Here is a 12,140-nt window from a genome sequence, read left to right on the forward strand (position 1 = left end):
AAGCTCGGTGTCTGGATCAACCCTTCTGTTGTCCTCCCTTCTCCCAAATGAAAACTCCCCCTGGGTGTCAGAGTGGTGTTGGGCTGTGTAGAAGCTGAGAGAGGTTGCATTAGTTCAAATCCAGGCTCTGCCACTTACCCATTGGGTGACTTAGCGTCTCTGTATTTCAACTTCCTCACCCACACAGTGGGGATTGTGAAGCTTCTGCTGAGAAAATCACCAAAGCCGCCTTATGTTAAGGCTTAGCACAGTGCCTGATTTTAAGGGCCCAATAAATAGTGTCAATAACTATGAACTAATATTCAAATAGTGCTTACCATGGGCAGGCTCTGCTTAAGGGCTTTACATGTATTGTCATGTAATCCTCACATCTCTGTTTTACAGATGAGGAAACTGTAATCTGAAGATCACACAGTAGTGAATGGTGGGTATTCAGATCCAGGAGACAGGCTCCAGGGTCGAGGTCTCGACCCCTCTGTGACAAGGATGTTGATCTTCATGGGTGTTGCCCCTAGCAGGCTGAGCTCTAAAACCCTCAGGCTTCTCTCTGTCCCAGAGTGGAGAGCAGGGAGGGTGGTCAGCCATAGCGAAAAGCGAAAAGCTGATGATGGCTAGAGCATCCACATCAGGGCTGAATCCAGATTCTAGCTGAAACCAGTGGCTGAAGTCAGGCAGGGCGCCCCAGCCCGCTCCAAGGGAACCAGGAGAGGGGTGGGGGCAAGTTCCCAGTACTGAGAGGGGTGGCCAGAGCGCCGCCCCAAAAGGGGAGGAAGGGGTGATGGGGCTGGGGGGTACCCAGCTGTCATTCCCGCCGCTTCCTGGTCCCCACTCGCTGGCGCCCAAGTGGGAGGATCGCAGCTGCCCGCTCCCTCCTCCCACAGCCCCACTACCTGCCCAGTCCCCGAAGCGAATCGCGAGGAGGCTGCGAGCCAGCGGGGCCGAGCCCACAACTTTGCAGCCTCGGGGAGGGCGAGGGCCGGCGGCCAGGGCTCCTCTTATCGGCGCCTAGAGCTCGGTGAGTTCATCACCCCACCCTTCTGCGGCGGAGCGGGGGGCGGCTTCCCCACGTTCGGGAAGCGGTGGACGAAGCCGGCGGCCGCCCGCGCTGCCTGTCTCGCTGGGGCTCCGGCCGTGCAGCCCTCCGCCGCGGGCGAGGCCGGCGCCAGCGCTGAGCGGACAGCTCCCCGAGTCCCAGGGCCGCCCCGGTGGTCTACGCGATCCCTTCTCCCGCGCAGGGCCCGGGCTGCGGCCGCCGGCAGAACGCCCCTCTCTGCCCCAGCCCCAGTCCTCCGCCTTCCAGGCGCCGCGGCGCATCTGGAGGCTGCTCCTGCGCCCCCCTGGCGACCGGCGTGGGGAAGACACTTGCTTCACTGGAGCCCGGGGCCGAGGGCTCTCTCTGGGGTGGGCAGCGCGGCAGCCCCCGGAAGCTCCTAGCCAGGGGCAATGCCAAGCCTCCAGCGACCGCCTCGGGTGCACCTCGCTCTGGACGCCACCGCGGAGAGAGGCCTGAGCTTCCCGCGGCGACCGCGGGCCCCAGGGGGCATTGGCATCTTCAGAGGGGACTCCAAGGTGATCAGTAGCCCGATCGGACGGGACAGCCTGGACCAAGGCCTCGTGGCATTTGCCCATTCTGGGTGCAGCAGCCTTTCCAGAACTTTTCTCATGCCTTGGCGCCCTGATTCAGCCCTGGAAAAGTTCTCTTGGGCACCCAGAATTCTATTTCCTGGGGGCCTCCTAAGCTGGGCAGGGACCAGGGCTGGCGGTTCAAGGGTGTGGAGTGGGGAGGCAACCGGGGCTGCGCTCGGCGGCGGGAGGTCGGTCGGCCGAAAGGCTCGCCAAGCATCCACTCCTGCGCTCAGTGCGGGCTTGGTGGTACCGAAAGGGTTTCCGCGCCATCGGCGTTGTTTGGGTTTCTCGCTCCAGGAGGGCTGGAGGCGGGCGCGATGGGGGGGTTTAATATCGTCGCCTCAAATGTAAACGCTCTTTGGAAAAAAAAAAAAAAAAAAAGGCGGGGCTGCCAGTGTGGAGAGGTTGGCTGACCCAAACTGGCTGCTACAGGTATTCCGGCTGCCCCCATCCCACCCCACAGGGTGCCTGAGCGCCCGTGTGAATGTATCCATTGTTTTAATTGATTGTTTAAAAAAAGGCAGATGGCCGCGGCTGCGTGTGTGTACACAGATATATACATACACACTCAGGCACACACAGATTACACGTACAGAGTCACACACAGGGAACACCCCTCCACACACATGCACACACATACATGAACATCATGGACTCACAAGCACACATACCTTCAAAAAGTCTTAGGTTACCGGTGAGGTCCCTGAGTATTGCCCAAGATGGGGTGGGCACAGAGGCTGAGAAAGGGGAGGTGAAGCAAGACTTCCGTCCTTTCCCTCGGCCCCCACCCCAGATCCTTTGCTTTCTCCTCCTGGGTGGTGGTGGTGGTGGGGAGCTGAAGGAGAAATCCCACACCTGGGCCCTTTCCCGCTGCCACAAAGGAGCGGAGTCCTAACCCCTTGCCCTTTCACCAATCCTTTAGAGACTGCGAACAAACCCCAGCCTCGCTCCCCTTGTGTCTGACTCCGGGGCGCCTGGGCGCCGAAGTCGCTCAAAACCCGAGGGAGCGGGCACCGGCAAATAGAGCCTGACCCCCAGGGACCACTGTGGTCTCGGGGTAGCATGCGTGCTTGGGCCCGGGTTAGGAAAGAAAGGAGGGGTGACCGAGGGACAGAGATCGGAGAGCATGGGTTTGCATGGAGCGGGACCGACAGGCAGCACCTGAGACGCGCCCTAGGGCGCCCCCTGGACCCCGCAGTAAGTCTTCCTCTCACCCTGGGCTCCTTAGGAATGTAATCGAAGATGCTGGCCCTGAGGCTGCTCAACGTGGTGGCCCCCGCCTACTTCCTGTGCATCTCCCTGGTGACCTTCGTGCTGCAGCTCTTCCTCTTCCTGCCCAGCATGCGCGAGGACCCCGCGGCCGCCCCGCTCTTCCCGCCTGCGTTGCTCCACGGAGCACTCTTCCTGTTCCTCTCCACCAACGCCCTGGGCAATTACGTCCTGGTCATCCAAAACTCCCCCGATGACCTAGACGCCTGCCAGGGGACCTCGGCCGGGAAGGCTCCGTGCCCCCTGCCCAGCACCCACTTCTGCCGAGTGTGCGCCAGGGTCACCCTGAGGCATGACCATCACTGTTTCTTCACCGGCAACTGCATTGGCAGCAGGAACATGCGCAACTTCGTCCTCTTCTGCCTCTACACCTCCCTCGCCTGCCTCTACTCCATGGTGGCAGGGGTGGCCTACATCTCTGCCGTCCTTTCCGTCTCCTTCGCCCACCCCCTGGCCTTCCTCACGCTCCTTCCCACCTCCATCAGCCAGTTCTTCTCTGGTGAGTGGGCCTTGACAACTGGCAGGTCGGGCCCTACCCAAAGACCACCCTTTCCACCTCAGTCCCAAGTGTGCCAGATTTAGCAAAATAATAATAATAATAAAACAAAACAAATACAGGACTCCCAATTAAATGATCATTTCAGATAAATAACACATACCTTTTTAGTATATAAGTGTATCTTAAATATTGCATGAGACATACTTATTGCAAAATGTTTACTGTTATCTATCTGACACTTAATTTAACTGGGTGTGCTGTATTTTATGTGGCAACCTCTCACCCTACCCTCATCCTTAGTCAACCATAGTCAACCATAGTCAAGGTGACAGGGTGCCAGACCAGCCCCAGCGAAAGACCAAGCTCGCCCTCCTGCCCATGTGGCTCCTCTCAAATGTTCCTGCCCCAGTGGTTCCCCCTGAAGATGCCTCCGAGCGGGGATCGCCTCGGTTGGAGCTCCAGCCGTGTTTAATGGCTGCATCCTCCCAGCACAGTCATGGGACTGGGGTGGGATCCGACCCTCCAGGAGACGCTTACACCCGCAAGAGCCAGGCACGGGGACCTGCACAGTGGCCCTCAGCTGGGCACCCTGGGAAGGACTATACAAAATGTGCCCCAAGATCATTATATAGAGCCCCCTGATACCTAGCCCTGAGGGACCTGGGGGCAGTTCTCACCACTTGACCTGCCCTGGAAATTCGTCCCTACCTCGTTCCCTTCCTTTCCATCCCTACCTTGGCTTTTGACTCCGATTGACTTGGTTTTCACAATTGATGGTGTGCATACGTGTGTGTTTGATATTGTCATCTTCATTTCTCAGATGAAGAAAATGAGGCTCAAATGGGATTAGATGGCTTGCTCAGGGTCTTACTACGACTGCAAGGCATCCTGTGGCTGCCCCCACAGCAGCACTGAATACAGCATGCTTCCTCACCCACTGACCTTTCAGGGGCAGAGAAAGACAGAGTGCAGCTACTTCTGTTGAGAACCTAAGAGTGTCTTTCTTGATGTGCCTGGGCTTGACATTCATACAAATTCTGCTCCACTTTGGGGGAGCCATCATGTCAGTCTTTGTTGGGGCTTCAGCCTGGTCTTTTGGAGGCGTAGAAAACTATTGTGTCATTTGGCAGTAAGAACACAGAGACCCACGAAGGGCTGAGCTAGGGGGTTGCTTGGAGGACTAGTGTCTGAGCTGGACCCAGAACTCAGACCTCCTGGGTTTTCTGGATCCTGGCGCTGGCATAGAGGCTGCTAGGACTGAAATAACCAGGAGGAGGGAGGGTTGGTGGGCGAGCCAGGGGGTGGAGTGTGAGCACAGGCAGGTGGAGGGATGAGGAGCGCCAGAGAACCTAATTACACTTTCTTTTCCAAGTAGTTTTATCACATAAAAATGGATGGTTCCAAAGGGAGGATATTGAAATGGTTTGATTTGAGATAAGCCCAGGCTTAAGGCCTATCCATATGTGCTAGGTTTGGGAGGCAGGAAAGAAAGAAGGAGGGATGTATTTCTTTGAAATGATGGGAGAACAAAGCCAGTAAGTACCTACCTTGGAGCCCAGAGCCCTGTTCCAGCAGAAAGATGAGTGTCGTTATCTTTTACCTCCTTACCACACCCACCAAGAAAAGAAGGTCATGATTTTTAATCTCCAACTCCCATCTCATCTTCTCCCTTTGCCAACCTTCCATTGGTCCCCTGGCGAGTCCTTCTTCTCTCCCTTCCCCAACACTACACCTCACCTCTTCAGTGTCTCCCTCCCTATCTCTTCTCCCCTTATTCTTAACCCAACCCAAGTGGCTGAGGGCACTCTATCTCATCTACTCAGGAGGACAGGAAGGAGTCAGAAGGCCCCTTCCTTTTGATAGATTGCTATTATTTCCCAACTGTAGTACTTGCTGTCTCCAACTGTAGTACTGTCCCTGAGTCATATCTGTCAGCAGAACATGGGATGGCTGTGAGTATGGCAGCTCTGTGAGGCAGGAGGCTGGCCTGGCGGATTTTAGAATTTGACTTTTCTTTTGGCTTCAAGGGATCAGTATAAGTGTGTCATCTCTCTGAGCCTCATTCTTCTCATCTAGGAAATGGAGACGATGTTATCTGATCTGTGTCATGGCAAATTTGTAAAAGTACACCAGCATGGTGGATGCCACAAGAAAGTCCAGTAGAAAGGGAAGGGGATTAGCATTTGTTGAGCACCTATTATGTGCTACCCACCATGCAGGTCTCATTTCATTCAATCCTCACCACAAGTCTGTGAGGTAAGTATTATCATTTTAAAGGCTGAGTAACCAAAAGGTCAGCCTGGTTAACTTGCTTTGAAGCCACACAGCTAGTATGATTGCAACCGATATTTGGACTCAGGATTGCTAGCCTGCAGAGGTCATATTCCTTCCATTGCACCACACTGCCTCTCTGAAGCTGCTTCTTAATGAATGAGCCACTTAGCAAGGCAAGGAGCTTCTTGTCCCTGAATGTATATTGTCTCTGAATGTATGCTAGACAATGGTTCTGTCAAAGGTATTATAAATGGTTGGAAGGAGGTGGGGGGGGGATTAGATGGTGTGATCATTCAGACCCTTTAGAAAAACTGTGATTTTTCTAAAAGAAGCAGAACTATTATTAGATAGTTCAGAGAGCTGAGGCAACCAGGTTAGGCAACTTCAAACATTTCAAGAAAAAACATGTCCCCAGAAGAGCCTTTTGTAGCTGCCACAAGGGGCCAGGAGAAGGCCACAAGGTCTTTTCCGCATGCCTTGATTTAATGCTGGGAAAAAAGCCCATGAAAAACAGCTTCCATCAGCCCAGGCTTGTCCCTGAGGCTGAGTTACAAGGCAGGCCCGCATTTGACAGCTTTGGTGTCCTCACATCCCAGGTCGAGGGCCATTTTTGCCTGTCAGATCTCCTGAGCCCAAAAGGAACCAGGTCCCTGGGTCCTTCGGTCTACTGCGGCTGCCTGAGCTAACCTGTGCTGACAGGGAGAAGTGGGTCAGAGGGGTGGCACAGCCCAGTGTGGGCCCCGTCCCACTGCTGCCCCAGCCAGCTGAGGGGCTCCTCAGGATGCCAGCTGAATGGGCTTTCTCTCCCCTGAAAAGATGACTTGTTTTTCTTCAACTTTGCAAACAGAAACCTGCTTACAAAGCACCTAGGGCTGAGGGCAAGAGGAGGCTGCTGACGAACAAACCCGAATCAGGCCCACATCCTCCTGGTGGCTGAGTCCACCATTGTTCAGACTGGACAGATTTCATTTATTTATTTTTAAAAGATTATATTTATTGGTTTTAGACAGAGGGGGGAGAGAGAGAAAGGTGGGGGTAGGAGCACGAAGCATCAACTTGTAGTAGTTGCTTCTCGTATGTGCCTTGACTGAGCAAGCACAGGGTTTCAAACCAGCGACCTCAGCATTCCTAGTCGACACTTTATCCACTGCGTTACCACAGCTCAGGCCAGACTGGATGAGTTTTAAAAGCTCAACCATCAGGGGTCTGGAAAGTGGAGCCTGGGGAGACCAGGGAAAAAGTAGATGGGAGCCAGGGGAAGCTGGAGAAGGGAGGGGTATGGGTGAGATTTGCAGAGGTCAAATAGGGTGCAAGGTAGGGTCTCTGTAGCAGGCACTGTCATCTCCCTGGAGGAGGTGCTGGGCTCGCCCTTCAGGAAGAGAGGGGCTGAAGAGGGCTTTCGGATTCTCTCCTGGGTCCACTGCCCTGACTGCTGGTAGGTCAAGGTAAGTGTGTCTACCATGGCTGCCAAAGTTGCAGCCAGCCGGACTGCAAGCCCTGGGAAGAAGGAGAAAGAGAAAGATGGATGGGCTACGGAGTTCAAGTGGAGCCTTTTCTAGGTATAGTCTGAGAATGACTCTCAGCAGGGAGCACAGCGCTGAGTGTGAACCAGAAAGCTGGCCACTTCACACACAATATTCCTGAATCATGCACCCTATGGAACCATTTTACAGATGAGCAAACTACAACTCAGAGAGGTCAAGAAACTTGTGCAAGACCACAGAGCTGGGAGGTTCAGACTTAACATGGACTGACCACCTCAACTCTGAAGGAGAGTGTGGGATCTCTTACTCAGTAGAGGTTTAAAAACCAGTAATACAGAGCTCTCATTTAGAAGGGTTTACAGGAGGTACCACTCAAGGCAGGGGGGTGGGCTAATGACCTTGAGGGCCTCTTCCAACCTTAGCAAGCTCTGATTGATAGGACAATTCTAGTCAAATGCTCTGGTGGTCACAATGTCCTCTTGTTAACATTACTGACTGATTCACTCTCTTGGTTGGAGCTCTGCGTCGGCCGGGAGCTCGTGACTTACTCTTGATGACTAGCCCTGCTCTCCATCATGCTGTCACTGTGTTCTCCCAGCCGGTGCTTCAGTCTAGATAGCTGCCCAGGTGCCAGCTCCCTCTCTAGGATCCTCAGCTCACCCCTCTCTCCTCCTAGAAAAATCCCTTCTCCCTGTTATCAGACCAGAAAGAGGAGACAGGAAAGACGGGCCTCTCTGACTAATAGAATGTTAGTGGGGCCTAGATTCTAGGCGTTGCCAGGAGAAGCTTCCTGCCCTTCTCCCCGACATTCTCTGTTCTCCTCTGGCTGCAGGAGCCATCAGCACTAAGAAAAACTTAGGGCAACTAGTTTATCCTTCCTCTCCCTTGCTTCAGCACCAAGACTGCTAAAAAATGTAGCTTCAACCTCATTAATCTCACTCGCTTCCCAGCGAAAAGCGCCTGGTCCGTACGTGGCCAGGGTGTAAAGCGGTTCTGGCGTTTCCCCGCCCCCCTGCAGGAGCTGTCCTCGGTTCTGAAATGTTCGTCATCCTCATGCTCTACCTCTGGTTTGCCATTGGACTGGCCTGTGCCGGCTTCTGCTGCCATCAGCTGCTGTTGATCCTCCGGGGGCAGACCCGTCACCAGGTGCGGAAGGGAATAGCAGTAAGGGCCCGGCCCTGGCGCAAGAATTTACAGGAGGTGTTCGGCAAGAGGTGGCTGCTGGGCCTGCTCGTCCCCATGTTCAACGTCGGAGGTGAGAGTTCCAAGCAGCGGGACAAGTAGCAGGCACTCCCATCATTTCTCTCTGTGTGTGTCTTGACTCATTCCTGAACATAGGACCATGGCACCCTTGTCTCCACCCATGAACCACTACAACCTAGGGCTAAAAATGCCCTAGTGTCCACTCCTGGTCTGTGACACATAGAGAAAACCATTGGCTGGTGGATCGTGACAAGGAGGGAAGATGGCCACCTGGGCATTGTTACACTCCCCATGGGCCAGCCAGGTGGCTGTTAGGAGACCTCTGCTTCTATCTCTTTTCCCGGGGTCCCTGCTGTGCCCCTCTGCCTGGCTCCTCCACTCTCTACCATGTCTCACGACCTCACTGCCATCTGCTAGAGCTCTTCCTCTAAGCCCCATGTTGGGAGTGGGGAGCAAATTCTTGAGGCTGGTATGATACTCTCTGGACCTGGAGGCTGGCAAAATGTTCAAAATGACCAAGTCTGCTCTGCCAACTGCCAGTGAGGTTGGGAAAGGGGGTGTGTCCTCGTCCCTTCTGTGGAATTGTGGGCAGTGGAAAGGGAGGAAGAACTCAGTAGCCTTTTGCTCACTTCCAGCCCACCCCCAAGTTGCAAGGCCCATTTTTGGAGACACAGCAGTCAATGATCTGGAATTTCCAGCTGCTGTTCCCTGTGCACTCTGCCCCAACTGGCCAGCCCAGCCCAGCCCAGGACCTGGCTGGATGCTTCATTTTCCTGGCACTCTTCCAACCTTTGATAGATGCTGGGAGGACAAGGAGAAGGGAGAAGGAGAGGGGACATACTGATAAACGAGAGAGGTAGGAAACTAAGTAACCATATAGAAGGGAATGTGTTTATGTGTGAGAGAGAGACAGAGAGACAGAAAGAGAGAGGGGGAGGCAATAAGAGAGAAAGAGAGAGGAGAATGCTTAGGGGAGGGGAAGACGGAGGGTCACGCAGCAGCTGGGCCCTGGGATATTTGGGGAATGAGAATGAGAAAGGCAAATGGATGCATTTCTTCCCTGAAAAAGGGCATTCTGGCAGCTCTTGGGGATGTAGTGAGTCCCCCCAAACTGAAGGTATTCCAGCAGGGACCACGTAGTCATCTAGCAGGCACATTGTGGAAGGAATTTCTGCACAGGGCCAGGGAAGAGAAAACCTCTCTCCAGTCCCAGATTCTGGTGACCCGTTTGTGATTTCCAGGCCCAGAGGCAGGGTCTGTAGAGGTGCCTGTGACTTACTTGCTTTTATAAAGGATGGGCGATGCATGGAAGAGTCTAAAAACTATGATGCAAACTTTTAGGACCCCACCCAGCCACTGAGGAGAGAGTCTCTGAGAGACAGGTTCACTTGAGTGTTAATGCTGGTAAGGGGGTTGGCATTTGAGGATAGGGCGATGGAGCAGTTCAGGGGCAGGTGGAGATAACGGTGGGGAGAGCAGAGCTTGAAGGCGGTGTTCAACTCGGAAGGGTGATATTGGGAGAGTTGAGGCTTGGGAATGGGTAGACCAGTATATAGAGGTGCAATTGTCAGACCAGCCCTGTTTATCTGACTGGCTCTGTGTGATCTGGAACCCAGGGGACCAGACCCCTGGGACGTATGAGGGAGTGGGGAGAACACATGTGGCCCCTCCTGACTGGGTTTCAGAGCTAGTCCGCCATGCATGCAGACTGCAGGGCTGAAACCCACGCCTTACAGTGTCCAGCTGGTAGCCGTGGTGACCCCAACTGTTGTCACACAACCCTGAGATCTTGAGCAGAGCTTGGAAGGACTTTATCTTGGTCAGGCCTTCACGTCCCATAGAAGACAAATATAGTAATGATTCTATCCATGATACTTCTCCCTCCCATATGCCTTCATTCATGCATCCTACATGCATTTATTTAGTGACAACTGTGTGCTCTTCCAGGCACTGATGTACAGTGATGATCAAGACAATGCGACTCCTAGCACCAGGGGCATCTTGGCACAGCACCCATGCAGTGACTTCCACCCCCAGGAAAAGGGTCACTCTGCCTTCCTGGTGGTCAGGAGAGCAGGAGAGCAGGTCACTTGGAGCAGGAGGATGGGCAGAGAGGGCTAAAGGAGAGCCCAGTCTGCCTTAATGGAGGAGTCATTGGGGGGCATCTTTACCCCAGTTCTGGCCATACTTAGGTAGTGGGAGTAGAAAGGTAGAAGGTCTTGGCTCTCTCTTAACCCCAAAGCTCATGCTTTGAAGTCAGCCTGGCTCTTCCCAGCCTCCTGGCGCTTCAGCACCGTGAGGCTGGACCATGGGGGAGGGAGCTAGTGGGAGACCGGCCGCGGGTTGGCCCCTGGCAAACTGGGCCGTGGGAGGTAACGGTGGGGAGGTTGCCAGATGTGGGACTTGAGTAGCATTCATATACATGACTCTGTATTGTCGATGAACATCAATAAAATATGTGGTTTTACATTTGACTGGACGTGGTCATATGGGCGCTCTGGTTGGTAGCTGGGCCAGAATGCACTGATGCAGTCAGACTGTTAAAGTATTTAAGGTGAGTATCAAAAATACTTCTGTTCAAGTAGGTACATCATCATTGTCTAGACTCCTGCTGCCCCGGATCATCCTGCTCCTCCTCTGGAACCTTGGCTTACCCCACAATCCAGCGATGAAAAGGGCATCTGTGTGGGACCCCCAGGACCCTTCCCCAGTCTTCCAGCCAGCGTCCACTGTGATTGGTCAGGGCTGTGCTGTGTGGTGGGGAAGTGTGTGGATATCACCCCTGGTTGGCAGCAGATCTACAGTGCTGGGATCACTGAGCTCACGGGACCAGGACGGACTGTCTAACCTGGGGACTTACTTCCTCTTCTCCCACTCATCCTCTCCTCCCATCTCTTCCCATGTCAGAGGACAGGTGGGGAGAGAATTAAGAACCCACTTGCTCCCCCAACACGGCTAGAGATGACCACCCCTGAGGATCAGCCAGGGCCCCCTGGCCCCTCAGCCCCTGCTTGTGACACCTGGATATCTTGGTCTGCCCAGCCCTGGGGACAGCCTGGAGGGACTGAGCCCTGCAGGGAGTGGTCCCTGAGCAGGTAAACGGGCATGGCCTCGGCTGCACCATAAATATGTGCACACCCGGGCTGATGGAGACACAGCTAAGTGCTGATTCCACTTGGGCTGTTGAGGAACCTTCAGCCTAGGTGTTGGTCTGCATTCCCTGAACATACAGCAGTGGGCAGCAGCTCCCAGATATGCAGGGGCAGGTGGGGAGGGATGAATGGAGCTGTGGCTAATCCCCAAAAGCTCAGTTAATGCTTAGCACACTCTAGAGCAGGGGTCCCCAAACTTTTTACACAGGGGGCCAGTTCACTGTTCCTCAGACCGTTGAAGGGCCGGACTATGAAAAAAACTATGAACAAATCCCTATGCACACTGCACATATCTTATTTTAAAGGAAAAAAACAAACAAAACAGGAACAAATACAATATTTAAAATAAAGAACAAGTAAATTTAAATCAACAAACTGACCAGTATTTCAATGAGAACTATGCTCCTCTCACTGACCACCAATGAAAGAGGTGCCCCTTCCGGAAGTGCAGCGGGGGCCGGATAAATGGCCTCAGGGGGCCGCATGCGGCCCGCGCGGGCCGTAGTTTGGGGACGCCTGCCTAGAGCATGGGCTGTCTACGCTCCACAGGGCAGGCACACCTGTCTTGTTCACCGTTGTATCCTGGATACCTAGCAGAGGCCAGGGATCTAGTAGGTGTTCAATGCATATTGA

At 54.0% G+C, this 12,140-nt stretch overlaps 1 protein-coding gene across 1 annotated transcript; it reads left to right on the top strand.

Moving 5' to 3' along the window:
* Positions 1 to 396: 396 nt before the first annotated feature.
* On the top strand, positions 397 to 10,750 carry ZDHHC22 (zinc finger DHHC-type palmitoyltransferase 22). The gene is made up of 4 exons (XM_066274068.1): positions 397 to 424; positions 882 to 1,015; positions 2,855 to 3,394; positions 8,171 to 10,750. The coding sequence occupies exons 3-4, from the start codon at positions 2,869 to 2,871 to the stop codon at positions 8,434 to 8,436; spliced, it is 792 nt and encodes a 263-aa protein (XP_066130165.1). The 5' UTR covers positions 397 to 424; positions 882 to 1,015; positions 2,855 to 2,868; the 3' UTR covers positions 8,437 to 10,750.
* Positions 10,751 to 12,140: the final 1,390 nt, after the last annotated feature.

This window comes from Saccopteryx bilineata, chromosome 4 (assembly GCF_036850765.1).
Source record: "Saccopteryx bilineata isolate mSacBil1 chromosome 4, mSacBil1_pri_phased_curated, whole genome shotgun sequence".
Classification (NCBI taxonomy): domain Eukaryota; kingdom Metazoa; phylum Chordata; class Mammalia; order Chiroptera; family Emballonuridae; genus Saccopteryx; species Saccopteryx bilineata.